We start from the raw sequence: 15,569 nt of genomic DNA, 5'->3' as shown, positions 1-15,569 counted from the left end.
ACCGTTTGTTTATCATTAATAAAGGAAAGCCACTGGTGTGTCTTGTAGTCTTTATAGTCTATATAATGGGACTTTACTGAAGATTTTCAGTAAAAAAAAAATAGTCATAACTTTTTTTGTGAGATTTCAATTGTTCAAACTAGAAGAAACAAAGTAAGATCAGCTGATGGCCACCACGCGTCGCCAGAAACCACTTTTCCCCAAAAGCCTCGTCCTCCTGCTGGAAGTAGTGACTGAGGTAATGAAAAGGATGTCAGGTGGGTGTCACAAGGTGAGACGCCACATAAACTGATCTGGTGTTTAAACAAGCGTAAAACAACCTGTTTGGTAGCTATGTCTAAAGCACAAACATCAATATTCTGTGTTGCTCAAACTTTGGTGACATCTCTCAAAAACGCCGTCTTCATATAGCCTTTCGAAATACTGCATAATGCCATAGCTGAGGAGTTTCTGGGTGCACTACATTAGCTTGTCTTTGTGCGCAGCTGACAGAAAACCTTTCAACAACCTCTCAGGTTTGATAGAAAGGTGTGACACCAGCCGCGTGTTTCTTCATTAAGCAGACTGTGTGAAGGTGTGAGGAGAGAGAAACCTGGCTGCTAGTGTAGCTGAGCGTCTCTCTCTCTCTCTCTCTCTCTCTCTCCCAGTCTGTATCAATCTGTCCCTGGTGCGTGAGCGCGCGCAGCAATTCTGATCGGCGCGCGGATGATGATGATGAGAGCGTGACCTCACCGCTTTCTGCACAGCTGCTGGAGAGAGGAGAGGAGGTGGGAGAGACAGAGAGAGAGAGACAGGGAGAGAGAGACAGAAACACGTTGAGGGAGACAGAGAGAGAGAGACAGGGAGAGAGAGACAGAGAGAGAGAACAGAAACACGTTGAGGGAGACAGAGAGAGGTACAGAACAGCGGAGAACATTCACAACACTGGGCGAGCGGGGACTTTGTCGCGGGGCGTCCGTTGGCTGCTTCCCGCCGGGTCCGCCTCCCAGAATGATCTGTGGCCCCGGTTCATTTCTACGGTACACGAACCAGTCGCCGCGGCGTCCCAACGCACACTGAAGCCCAGATGCTCACCCTCTCCGCCGACATGGACGAGTCTTCGTCGCTGCTGGATCTGCTGGAGTGCTCGGTGTGCCTGGAGCGCCTGGACACTACGGCCAAGGTGCTGCCGTGCCAGCACACCTTCTGCCGCCGCTGCCTGGAAAACATTGTCAGCTCGCGGAACGAGCTCCGCTGCCCGGAGTGCCGCATCCTGGTGGACTGCGGGGTGGACGACCTGCCGGCTAACATCCTCCTGGTTCGCCTCCTGGACGGTATCAAGCAGCGGCCCCAGCGAGGGAGCGGAGGAGGAGTAGGAGCAGGCGGGAGGCAGTCCCTGGCCGGGGGCTCGCTGCAGGGGTACGCAGCCGGGATATCCGCTTCTCCCCCGGGCAGTGCGATCAGAGAGCTGCCCGTGGCCATCAGGAGCTCCCCCGTTAAGGTTGGTTACTTTCCCAACATCCACGATATGTGCCAGTTATGAATCGTTGTGTATTCACAAAAACACACACTTCCTAAAATACGTCTTAAACATTTTGCGAATAGTCAGGAGCTCCTTTTCAATTCGACACACACCAAACACAATAACTTTAAGACTGGTTCCCGCTGTACGCTGCTGCCCAGTGTACCAGCCGGATTTGGTGGAAGAAGATTTTGGGAACAATTGTACAGACGAATTCCCCCCTGTTTATCTCTCATGTTCGCTGGAAGCGGGGAACAGTGTGTTCAGCATGCTGTCTGCACAGAGACCCAGCTGCTGTATGGTTATGTAGATTGCAAATTCATAGACTATGCTCTGAATATTCAATGGGACTGATAGCAGCATAGATTGTTTGGTAACAAGGATGAGCAAAAAAACTTGGCAGCACAGTCCAAGTTATGGAGCATATAAAGAGAGAATAAGAAATCATCGCTGTGGTTTTCTCATATCTGTTACTGGTGACACATCTTTGACTGATGCATGTTGTTGTCTATTGTTGTCACTTGTGTCTGTGATATTCCCTGATGTGACCCTACTTCTGGTATCATAATGAGGGTGTCTTTCCTGTGATGCCACTGAGGTAGGCTATAATTAAACTGATCAGAGTGCGCGAGAGAGGAGGAGAGATATACTGTGGAGACAGACTGAAAGGGTCACCTGTCTGTGATACATAGTCCTTCTGGTGAAGCCCAGTTGCCCACAGGCTGCGGCAGCTGAGGTTTCGTAACCCAAGCTCAATAGGAAGGGAATTGTTTACTTGCTATGCAGTGCATCCAATGCATTGTTTCGTGGCTGTATTGTCAGACATGTTGAGATAGAAATACCTACTTTCACTGATATTTCCCAGAAGCTTCAGTATGGTGAAGTACAAAATCTAGGGCTGCAATTACTTATTTTTGATTAATTAACAGTCACCTATCTAATGGTTTTTCAGTGCATGAAGTCATTTTTATCTATGTTATGTCAAACTAAGTGTTGAGTAACCTAACAGACAGGCACCTGACTAACATCAACATATTCTATGAAATGTCCAAAATCTTTATTTTGTCTGACCAGCAGCCAAGAAATCCTCAAATATTCAATACACGATCATATCAAACAGAGAAATGCAAGCAGCTCCTCACATTTTAGAGTGTGTCAATACAGATTAACATAACAAACACTGGGTTTATGTGAAGTTTAAAAAAAATGCTTTGCTGAAGAAACAATAGTCATGACCTCACCTCACTGACAGCGTTTTCTTACTTGTTTGTCTTCAAAGAAAGACAAGGTTTCCTGACTCAGTACTTCATGTTGTAACTTGTTAAGACGGATATACTGTAAACTGAGAGGTGAGCTTGCATTGTGTGCTTACTGATAAATGCAGTGGGATTTTCTCAGATTTGGAGTGCATGAGGGTGGTCATGGGCAGGCGTGTTCATGTTTGCCCTTCCTCTGAGTTTAGCGATGTCCCCAATGAGAAGGATGCAATTAATAATCAGGCTAACGAAGGAGTTGCCATCACCCCCCCTCCCCCCACACACCCACCCACACACGCACACACACACACACACACACACACACAGCACGACTTATCAGCAAAGCTAGCCATTGATTGAGGCAGTGGAGCGCTTTGGTGTGATGAAGTGCAGCAGCGGTGAGCAGTCACTCATTCATGGCGATGAACAGAAATCCAAACCCTCTGTGACATTTCAGCTAACACTTAACACTCCATTTCAATTCACTCAATAAACCTAAACCGGTCCCTACAGGGCAATTTTGATGCCTGATACAGGAAGAAAAAAAATCACACACACAAAAGAGAAATGGCTTCCAACAATGGTAACATTGGGATTGAAACAGCAGAAAAGCAACTGTCATTTTTTAAAATCTTATTTTTAAACAAATGCTCATCATAACTTCCTATAGAGCCTAAGGAACATCTTAAATTAATGAAGTGTGACCAGCAGTTTAAAATCCAAAGCGAGTCACTTTACAGTGTCATGAAACAGAAACAGAGCCAGTCCTCATACTGGAAGAGCTGGAACCAGAAAAGTGTTTTTATGATATCAGAAGTTGTGTGAACGGTGTGTAAACCTTACACAGAGGGAATGCATGTATGTGATTATAAGCACAGTCACACGTGCACACACAACAATATACACAGTGCACATTCATTTCTTAGTGGTGGCCAGTCTGTGTTTGTTTTAGGACCCCACGGGGAGAGTGGAAGTAGCCTTTATTGCCAGTGAACACACACACACACACACACACACACACACACACACACACACACACACCTATAACCCATTACCCCCTGCAATCCCCTGCAGTCACTTTGCCCAAGTCCCTTCCAGGCTCCCTTGGGACCAAGGCTTGGTGATGAAAGTGTGAATTAATCTCCTCTAACAGTGGTGTGTGTGTGTGTGTGTGTGTGTGTGTGTGTGCATGTGCTTCCCCATGCACACAAAGAGCAGGGGTCTCGCAAAGGGAGTTAAATCTGTCTTTGAGTGACACTCTAATGCAGTACCACCACACACACACAGTTATTGAAGGAGTCACACAGGTCAATCAGAACACTCTACATCACGCTTTACGAGTTGTAGATGAGACTGAATGTGTTGCTATGGAAATAGAAGAAGAGGCAGACATGCTGAGTCAGCAGCTTCTTCTCCCTGCTATTTGTGCTCTTTGAGCCTCTGTTGCTGACTTTGTTCCTTGACCAACAATCATTTCCTTTGATTTTTTTGACAGTCACTGTGTGAAATTAACGGTCTAGAATAATATTAACACAAATAATTATCTTGCATTTTTTAGATAATATTTCACCACACCTATTTAGTCTTATTTAATAACACAGGGTGAGAATGCATTATTTTTCTATGTTTGTGTTTCTTCTCTCTCTCACACACATGCACAGACATGCATGCTCATTCATTCATAAACTGCCGATCTCTTGCAGTAAGCAACAAGCTCTCAGTCATTACCTCCACTTTACCCCCTCACTTCATAAATACTGAACAAAGGCCTGACACTGTACATGCACACGTACTCATTCTTTGTGAGATGGTAAAACAAAAGAACTGTCTAGAATAATCTCAACACAAATAATTAGCTTGCATTTTGTAAATAATATTTCACCACACCTATTTAGTGTTATTTTCTCTGCAGAATCGCATACTGGGTCAAGCATTCGAGTGCGTATTTAATTGTATCATACGGTCGATTTTTCTGTCTTGGTCTTTGATCTTTTGGTTTTTTGCTCTTTTACCCGAGAGGAGAAATGTTGAGCCTGTTAGCAGCTGATGACTCTGGCAACCCTTTAACTCGTCCCTCAGTTGCTGTGTTGTACATCAGCTGTTGAGATGAGATGACTCACCAGTTGTTCCCCTGCTCACAGACAGCAGGGTGAGGACACATACAGTATACAAACAGAAGAGGTGTTTTAACAGTGCCGTGTAAACTGAATAATGGGACTCGAATACATTTGTTTTCAAATGTGTCTTTTTTTCGGAATAGGACAAGATCAGAACCAGTCTTAGTTAAGTCTGACTGTCAGTCAATCAAATGGGGCTGCTTGAGCTCATGGCACATTTAGGTGTTATTATGATATATATACCCGATGATTCTGATTACAGTGCTGCTGGTCAATTCTGCTTCTTATCCTTGTTCTAATTCCTAATTGTTCTAATGGCTTTTTGTTAAAAGGTAAAATAGATTGGTGTATGGTACAGGAAAGTGAATCAGAGTTTCCTGACATTACATTGGTAAATGATGTAATTATTATCCAGGTTTTTCCAGGTCATTAGTAACATCACAACAGCTGATACTGCACACCTCCTGTAGCTATGGGGACTATTCCTGGTACTGCTGCCAAGGATGTTATGTTTTTAGTCCTGTTGGCCTGTTTGTTTGTCAGCTGGATATCCCCAAAAATATGTACTGCACCAAGTTGAAAGGCTGAAATCTGGCACATGGATGTCGTGATCGTCTCATTTTGTGTATTCGACTGCATCCATTGATTCAATCAACAGATTTTAAACATTTTCTTACTACTGACACAAATTTGGAGGGTTATTCAGCCTTTGTGGAGGTGTGTACTCTGTAAGTGCTTTCTTTTTTGTGTATTAGTTTCTATGCTCACAAGAAAAGAAATTTCAGAGTGAGTTGTCCTCTTGCCGTATGTCATCCTGCACATGTCCTGTCAAATCTTGGCTTTGGACAAATGAAACAGATACAGAGCAATACATTCTTAGAAACATTTTACCCGTTCTCATTTATCCACAGTACAGCATGTGTCAAAGCTTATTTTACAATAATGTATTGATAGAGAACTCATCTGATGGCTTTATATCAGCTCAACATGCAGCCGCCTAATAACGTGTTTGATGCTCAGCCTTCTGCATTGATTTGCTTTGATTTAATGAGAAAGTTTTCAGTTGTCAGAAAGTTGCAAAGTTTGAAAACAGACAAATATTCGAGACTGCATATAAGAGGGACATTACAGTGTTATTAAATCCAGATTTATGGATTATGAGGTCCCTTTTTTACACCTTAGTGACTGACCCAGGTTCCTGTTTGGTATTCATAAAGCTTATCTATGATCTATTCATTTGTCTGTCAAGGATGCATTTTTACGCAAGTGTCTGGGATCTGATTCATTTTGCACTGTGTTGAAAGTATTAAACATCTTATATTTTGATAATTTTAATGTTCACACAGGATCAAGAATCCAATATACTCCCCAGATTTATGTTCTTGTCAGATACAGACCACTATGATGGGACACTAGAGCTCTGACAATCAAAATGTCACATCAAAATCAATTTGTCTTGGACACCCAATGCTGTACTGATCAATGATGTAATCACGCAAACTGCAGCATATCCATCATATCAGTGGGCAACCGGATGTGATCAGGTCTCCTATATCTGAACACACTCAACAAATCAATCAATAAAGAATATTGCCTTGACTGCATTTGCTGTTTACACTCCACCTATCCACTTCCCATCAAAGCAGTGTGTCATAATGATCCCAACCCTTGATGTTCTCCTTTACCTGTATTTACCTGGGGTTGCTGTGGTGACGCCCAAGGTTACCACGACAACGTACTGCAGCAAAGATGCCACCTGCTTTCATCTCTGGAGTGAGACATTGCTTTGCCCTGTCATTCCCACGTGTGTGTGTGTGTGTGTGTGTGTGTGTGTGTAAGGATTAGGTGGGGGTTCCAAAAAGGAAACAGTCTGTTACCAAGCCCTGTAATGATCCTTTGTACCTGTGTCTTTAGTGTTGTATTGTACTAAGGACACACACAAACACACACACACACACATACACACAAGGCCTAACCTTAACCTAAACCTAATTCTAGCCTCAACCCGAAAACCAAGTCTCAGAAGAACAGCGTGCTATGGACCAAAATGTCCTGGCTTTCCAAAATTCCCCACACTCAAAAGTCGTCCTCACACACACGCACACACACATACACACACATACATACACACACACACACACACACACTCTCACACAGTCGCCTCATTTCCTCCTCTACAGCTCCATTCATAGTTAATCTTGATATCTCCAACACCTTTACAATAACACAGGGTGAGAAGCCCTCATTTCTCTGTGTTTATGTTTCTTCTCTCTCTCTCTCTCTCTCTCTCACACACACACACACACACACACACACATGCACAGACATGCGTGCACATTCATTCACATTCATTAGTCTTATAAACTGCCGATCTCTTGCAGTAAACAACAAGCTCTCAGTCATTACCTCCACTTTACCCCCTCACGTCATAAAAGGCCTGGCACTGTACATGCACACACACTCATTCTTTCTCATCTTCCTCTCGCCTTTTCTCTGATGTTCATGTGAGGAGAACTTAATTAATTTCAGCGTTACCACATAATGACACTTCCCTCTGCACACACACACACACACACACACACACACACACACACACACACACACAAGTGCACGCTGCCGTTTAAGGAGTAGTTAAAACTAGACAACTTTTGCTCTGTGCCTCCTGGGACCTCTTGGGAATTATGCTGTTTTATGCTTAGTGTGTGTGTGTGTGTGTGTGTGTGTGTGTGTGTGTGTATGCAAACATATAGTATGCATTCATCTATTTCCATGCTTGTATGTTTATTTACCAGTTATAGTTTTTCCCCAGTACACACAAGGCACAATTAGATTTTGCATGGTTTGCAATGAAGCTGCCCACAGCCAGTATTCAACATTTTGTGGTTTAAACCATTTCATGCCAAAATTTACTGTGTTAATGTTTCCTCCAGAATTCTACTCTTGTCGGCCAGGAAAAGCCTCTGAAATTGCATTCATTTTTACTCTCCTTTGAAATACAGGGTTGTACTAAAAATACTGTATAAACAGGCAACTACTATATTTTATGCAGAACACAGAGGATGACGGCAACAGCTGGACTAAATATGATCAACAAAAAAAGGTCATTTTGTTTTTTTTGTGTGGTAAAACTGTAAACTAATTTGGATCTGTGTAGCACAACTGGTGGACTTATGCTGGAATCATTTGCCTGGAAACATCAAATTACTTGCTTGCTAGCCATGTTGGTCCTGAATCAGAATCAAAAGACAGCTTTGGTTATCATGGTGATAATATAATGTGAAGCCTCTTCCCCTTTGGCAAGAGGGAGATCAATCTCATCCACTCATGTCAGAATCGTGCCGTCAGCTAGTATGTCCCTAGCATGTACTTTCATGTACTTAACAGTGTTGCCCTACAAGTCTCATCCTTGGCCCTGCCATCGTCCTGCTCATACAGATATGGAGGTGGGTCAGATGATGGATTGATGGATGGAGGCAGGGTGGCGTTCGAGGGCAGCTTAGAGCTCAGGCGATGGGGAAATGAGAGAGTGTGTGTGTGTTGTTTAGTTTTGGGGGTTGATGCGTAATGGGTGTTAAAGCCTAAACAAGCTTTGGAGCTTGGCTGCCATTCCCACGGGTGTATGGGTGGAATCCCATCAATCCCATCCCCCCCAGTCGCACAAATACACACATGGGCACACACATACACACACACACACACATAATTAAGGTTAAGGGTTAACCCCCTCACTCCTGGTCCTATTGTTACTATGGAGATGAGGGTGAGATGTCACTGGCCACTGGTCAAGGCAATACATTTCAGACAGAAGAGTGGTGGCATATTTTAAGGTTGAAATTGAAACATGGCACCATGAACATACAATGAACAGGACAACAAGTAGATATGTCTAACACATCACATTTTAGACATTTAAGTTGCACAGAAATTATAATTCAGTTTCGCTAAGAAGTCAGTGTTTGATGATAACATCTCATACATTAGTGTTCTTCACAGTCCATGAATGTTTGGTAATGACTGACATCAGCTGAACTGGTAATTTGATTGGAAATTTGACAAAAAAATATTTTTAATATCAATTCAATTCCAACGGCCACACAGGCAGGTTAACCAGACTGACTGCATGTTATGACTCAAATGTGCAGAGCGTTGAGGTTAGAGGACTACTTGTTGCTGTGAGTTTTGACCGACAGCTAACGCTCTTTGTATAATGTCAGACGAACACAATGCTGAGTGTGTGAGAACTTGAAAGTGACTTAGCAGGTGTTGAAATAACATGAATGAAAAGTAACATCAAGTGGGAATCAGTGCTAACGTTAGCAGCTAGGCTAACTAACTTCCACTAGGAATACAAACGGCACAATAGGTCTTCTCAAATGTCTCTCATGGTATATATCCGACGCTAACAAAAAACATCTTATATCAACGTTCATAGGCTACCGTACCGCAGAAACTGACACTTCATCTCCTAGCAACGCTCCAGCCAGAGGCCTGAGCCTAGACGCTGTTTCCACAAATATGTCGGTTGTATCCTCGTTTGAAAAGTGTAATTATGCACAATAGCCACAGTGTCATTAAGTGTATGTTTCCTTACACAAAAAGAGGAGAATTCAAGTTCACGTTTGACTTCAAGTGAGTGAATGAGATTTAATAACAATTCTACACTCCAACTGGATGACATCACCAGTGTTACCATCTAAAATGAATGTTTTCAAGTAAGCAGTTTCTTTGAAAACAGAGAAAGCAATGGCAACGTGCCATGTTGTGTAAAGCAACAAGTTCATAATTAGTGCGCTGTCTAGAATCTGTCCGATCTGGGTGAGCGTTCATGTGCTGTTTCCTAGTGGGAAAGTCACAGCTTCTGTCCTGGCATCACATTACATGGTTTCTGACTAATGAAACCGGCATCAACATTCAGACCAAACCAGAGTTACCCCCTGCTGCCAGCTGGGACTGCCAATGTGTAAAAAAAAATGTAATTAATTAAATAACAGTCTTCTACAATGTAGGGAAAGTGTTAGGAGTCATAGTTTGTGACTCCAGGTAGTTTTACTTTGGCGTTAAGGCTCTGCTGACGCCCCCCGGCAGCATGCGACATAATGTGTGTGTCTGTTGTAAGGACAGATAAGGTTCCACTGGTGATGTGCTTGAAGAAGTGGAACGGTCCTCTTGGGAGAAGAGATTCGTGGAAACACACTGTGGTTTCTCCAGGTGTCAGACAGTGCAGGTGTATGTATGTGTGTGTGTGTAACGGTTATTCAGTTCCTTCCTGTCTTGTTGCAAAAAATGCCTCCTCCATCCTCCACCTCCACCTCCTCCTCCTCGTCTTTCTCTGTAATGGAGAGATGTTGAAATGCACCCACCACCCACTTTAGACTTGGCAGGAAACAGACTCTTGGCTAGAGTAGAGAAGAGAGATCAGTGTACGTGCACACTCACAGACACATACACAGACACACATGCACACACATCTGAAGAGAATTTGGAAACATGGCAGCAAATACAGGTCTTCCTCTTCATCGACCTGCTGTTCATTCTCACAGCTCTCAACTTCAATTCATCACCAACAGTGTTTATGGATCTTTGTGAAATCATTTTTTTCCCCTTTTTTTTTACTATATCCGTAAGGACTGATTGAACTCTCTGAGGTAGTTCAGTCCCTCCTAAAGTTTTTTTTCCTGTAAACAATAATTTGCTCTCTAAAATGTGTCAGTTGGTCTTTTAAGGAGCTTGAATGTCTTGGACTTAACTACACTTATAAAGTATAGAAAAGAACAACACTGACACCCCAAAACAAAGTAAGCTAATACACATATGAGCTATTGAATAGTTGAAACTAGAGTAAAAAGAGTAATTTATCATATAACAAATCACATAGTCTTGTAGTCTAGTGTTAAAATATGCTTTATATGATATCAACACAAAAAGACCAAGCATATATAATATCTATAAAAGGAAAAAGACCAAATCACTTTTAATTCATTACAGGAACATGAACTTTACAGGAATAGTACACAGTACTAGTGGACAACCATTACATCACTAACGAGTATTACACATAACAAATTGTGACTACAGGAATATTGTTGTGGTATCATAGTTATAATGTTGTTTTTCACTGAGGATAAATGTGATATTCTTCTGAAATGTGTGCTGCCTGCATATGAATTTTTGGGGGTCAGATAAGAGCATTTCAGGTTATTTCAGGACACACTGATCCACAGTGTTCATGGCTGCAGTACAACTGTGATCAGCTTTCCACTCTGACGTCTGTGTCCAAACATCCCCTCCTGGCAGTGTGTGTGTGTGTGTGTGTGTGTGCGCGCGTGTGTGTTTTGTTTATGCTTAAATACTATGTGTGTATGTTTGAATTGGCATAGGCATGTTGGTGTGGTGTTTGGTGGTGGTTTGTATGTGTGCATGTGTACAATTCATCGTGCGAATGTGTGTGTTGCTTGGCTGCTGTATGTTTTTAAGCAGAATGTCTCAACCTTTTATAGTGCTGGACTTGAGGTTAGAGAATGAGGCTGGTGTGTGTGTGTGTGTGTGTGTTTAAGGGGTGTGTAGCTGGTCATGGTAGTTTGTTAGAAGGACAGGGAGTGTGCAGGGAAAGTTGGAAGTAAAACGCAAAAGCCTAGTGGCATGTAGTGAATTTTTGGCTTGGGGTCTGGTGTGTGTGTGTGTGTGTGTGTGTGTGTGTGTGTGTGTGTGTGTATAAGAGGGAGTTTTCTCCCTCCAGGACAGGGATTATGTAAGCACAGAAAAGTGAGGTCAAATACCACCCTCAGTCCGGCTGTGTTCTGTTTAGACTGGGAACAATGGAAACACTGGTGCCGTCAAACTTCTCTGCTCTTAAATGTAAAAAGCTTTACTCTACAGAGACACTAAGTTGCCATTTTCTCAGGTACTGAGTGGTACAGCCACTAAATCTCTGACCTTTGACCTGTTTGTTCTTGCTATTAAGTGTCATTTTAAGAAAGAGAGAGAGAAGATGATGAGACATATGTATCAACAGACCAGTCTGGAATTCAAATTTACATCACTGTTATATAAATCAACTCTCATCATGAAGACAGAGGTAAGGGTTGATGTTCAGCGAAATGTATGTGCTTGTAGTAGTGAAGGTTTCCTGACATCCTGTATTCCACATGATAAAATCGATGGAATTTGTTAAAGCTATATAGGAATGTCAGTGAAATTTACAAATAGGTCACTAGTATAAAATGTACTGTAAAGGCTGGTACAGGCTGCCAGTGTCTTTGGCACTATCTTGTTTATTTACAATAATTGCAATCAAATATCACACCGAATGTGGGAACGATTTGTATGTGTTAATGATGCATGACACACATTTACAGTAATTAGAGATAATGGGTTGGCAATTCGAACTACAACAACCTTGTGAGAAGTAATATACAGAAACACACAAAGAAGCCAAAAGGCAAAGAGGCCAACTCTCTTTTAACCATTAATGAGTCCATGTTGCCCGTATGCAAAAGAGGATGTTTGAGCTTTTCATTGGGAAACTTTGAAAAGAAGCTCACAGGGAGAATAAGGTGTGTTTACCTGGCTGTTAGTGTAAGGTGCTTATCACATCCACCTGCTGATAACACTTTATAGTAAACAACGTCATGTGTAGGGACTACATGTACCAGTACAGTTCACAACTACACTGCCAATGGTGGGAAATGGAAGCAGCTATACAAACACGGCTGGTGACTCAGTCTGAACCTTCACTTTGTAGCAATGTCATCCAATATGGACTCAGATATGACATAAAACAAATATTCAATATAATTGTATATTAACTTTTGGTAGAATTGTATTGTAATGATATGATCATGCTGTGTTATCATCTTACGAAATGTCTAATTAATGATTCCAAGCTAATTGTAATTAAGACCCCAATTAGTTATTAAGTTTTTTGTTTTATGTGTGTGATCATCTGTTGTAGTACATAAGAGCTTATTTTTAAAATAAATTGTGATATAAAACACCAGAAATATCTTCTCATTTATAGTGTAAACCAGATAACAAACTACCACATGACTAATAATACCAACTTTGGGTGGAAAAATGTCCTAATCTGACTACAGACTTTAATTGGGTAAACAGGAAAAGTACAGCCTCACTGTTAGTCAGTCCCATTTAGTCATTTAACCTGAGAAAATGACTCTGCCAACACTGTTCTCACTTCATTAGCTAATTAATGTCAGGGAAGTTACTAAGTTTGCAAAAAGGGGTAGTGACGGAAATGAAACACGCATCGCTTTATCAACTCATTCAGGAGCTGTTTTAAGGGGCTTTTTTTTTTTTTTTTTGCACGAACAATGTGTTGAGTCATGTTCAGCCCGGAGCAGCCCTGACTCTGTTGTTGTGGTTTATCAGTTTATGTGAACGTGTGTGTATGTGGCTCAATCCTCTATCCTGTATGAGTCATATGCTTTTTACTGCGTGCGTGCGTGCGTGCATGTGTTTGTGATGAAACTTTAAGTCCGTCATCTCCACTCCACACCTCTTTTACAGAGAGACAGATAGAGATGTCGCAGTTATTATTCTGTTGTAAATCCCAGCTGGAATCAATCTCGCACACTCTTCCCCCTCCATCATTTATCCCTCTGCTTTTTTCCCTCCTTTGTCTCACAGCCTGACAACAAGAGTGACATACCGGCCCAAAGGCTGTGCTTAACAATATCCTCCATATACTGTATATAATATACAGAGAGGATACTTTGCTCATCATAATGCTATCATACACCATACAGTGACCTATGATACATTGTGACATCTGTGTAACTGTCATGCTAGGAAAGCATGACAATGAAAAAGCATGCTCATATTTACCGCATTGTGAAATGTACCTGAGCTGGAAGAAAGCAGAACTGTTCATGGATGCACATAACTGTAGTGGAGATGGTTGATATGCTGTTTGCTTCTTCCCTTTGCAGTAACACATATAGAGGTATTCCAGTGGTCATGCAATACAACTGAAGAAAGAATAACAAAATACAACGGAATGAAGATTAACATATGTATACATTCATTTCACCCATATGCAGTAATATGAATAATATTGCCAAACCTGATATAAACAAAAATCAGGAGTGATATGAATATGACTACATGTATCTTCAACTCCAGTAAATGTAAACAGAGGAAGTAATCAAATGGCTACAATTACATTTCTCTCCCTTCACACTATCACAGCCTACCACCAGCCTACAATCTCAGACATATTAACACTGTGTGAAGTTACTGCTAATGTTGACATAACACTTCCTGTTATTTATGATTTGTGTTAAATCCTCCTGCTGACGAACCAGCAGGATGCTTTTATTATGAAAAACCTACAGCCATGCTATGTCACCGCATTAGCAAAGCCTTTAATAGCAGTACAGGTAACAATACTTGACATGAGCCTCTTCGTATATATTTCAGACTTCATTAAACTCCTCCAAAGCTACAGAAGACATTACTCAACTATTCTCACAGGCTGAATAGTACTCTCATGGACAATTATAAAACATAGCAAAATACAATGTAAAATCTATACACATATATAACACATATATACACATATAATCATACACAGTCGAACATCTAACAAGAGATGGTGTTTGAAGACGGCTGCCAGTGTAATGATAATGTAACACTTTATTTAACTGGCACAAATGTTGACAGTCTTCAAACTGAAAGTTAGTATTCTCTGTGAATACTAAAGCCCTCAGTGTCTTGCTCCGCCGCTGTGCATCACTGTCGTCTCTTTCATGTTTCATTTTCTCCTTTCTCTGCTCTCTCTCTTTCATTTCTCTCATCTCTGTTTTTGAGTGATGTTTGTCCGCTTGGAGAGAGACTTCTAGGGAATGATTGCAGCCACTTCTCCACTCAGCTCTCCATTCATTCTCTTCATTTGTCCTCAGACAACTGGCCGAGGTCCAAACTCATCTCAAGCGTTGCCCAGTCCTGCCAGCTCTATTAAAACACCATAGGTCATCATGCTATCGTCTGGCACAAGCTGCATATCGCTGTCATCAGGAAACCTCATAGTATGTCCCATATCGGTCTTTTGTTTAAACTAAGAAAAGCAGCCTTGTAGCTTGACCAGCATGCATCTTTACGGTTATGTAATAAGGTTTTGACAGGTTCTGATAGTAGGCCTTTCTAACATAGAGAGAACCATGTAGACCTTCAGTTAAAGTGGCAAGTGGTATTTATGGTGGCCTTTCCATCTGCATCAAGGGCAAAACATTGTTTGCAAGGTTTTTGACATGTCATCATCTTTTAATCTGAAAATGTAAGACATGTCAGAACTGGCATTGCATACATTTATTTCCTCTTTGTTACTGTCATGACGACCATATATAACTATAACTTGAAGCACTTTCTTTTGCCTTTTCACTCTCCTGTCTCTTTCTTGCCGGGGTCCAGGACTAACGATTAGCCAATCAGCACCATGGGCGGGACTAACACCATTGTCAAGCTGTTGTTCAGGCGGATACGTTGGTCTCTAGTGATTGTTTAGGGAAAATTGGTTAGAGTGGAGGCGATGTCAGGCTGAAGATGGAAATGGAGTGAAATGAGATGACAATTGTGAGAGAACTGTCTGATATCAGGCACTCTCATGTAATATTTGGTTTTGTTTCATCCCCCTCTGCCTGTGCACAGTTTGTCTGCTAGAGAAATTAGGAGTGCTTTGTT

General features: G+C 41.8%; 1 protein-coding gene across 1 annotated transcript in view; it reads left to right on the top strand.

The window, feature by feature from the left end:
* The first annotated feature begins 1,066 nt into the window (after positions 1-1,066).
* The window catches only part of LOC139292764 (E3 ubiquitin-protein ligase SH3RF3-like), an 85,789-nt gene continuing 71,286 nt past the window's right edge, over positions 1,067-15,569 (top strand). The window contains exon 1 of the mRNA XM_070915138.1: positions 1,067-1,480. Coding sequence (XP_070771239.1) covers positions 1,067-1,480 — 414 coding nt within the window. The remainder of the gene's footprint in view (positions 1,481-15,569) is intronic.

This window comes from Enoplosus armatus, chromosome 11, assembly GCF_043641665.1.
Source record: "Enoplosus armatus isolate fEnoArm2 chromosome 11, fEnoArm2.hap1, whole genome shotgun sequence".
NCBI lineage: Eukaryota > Metazoa > Chordata > Actinopteri > Centrarchiformes > Enoplosidae > Enoplosus > Enoplosus armatus.
The sequence above is the reverse complement of the archived record's forward strand: the minus strand, read 5'-3'. Positions and strand labels throughout refer to the sequence as shown.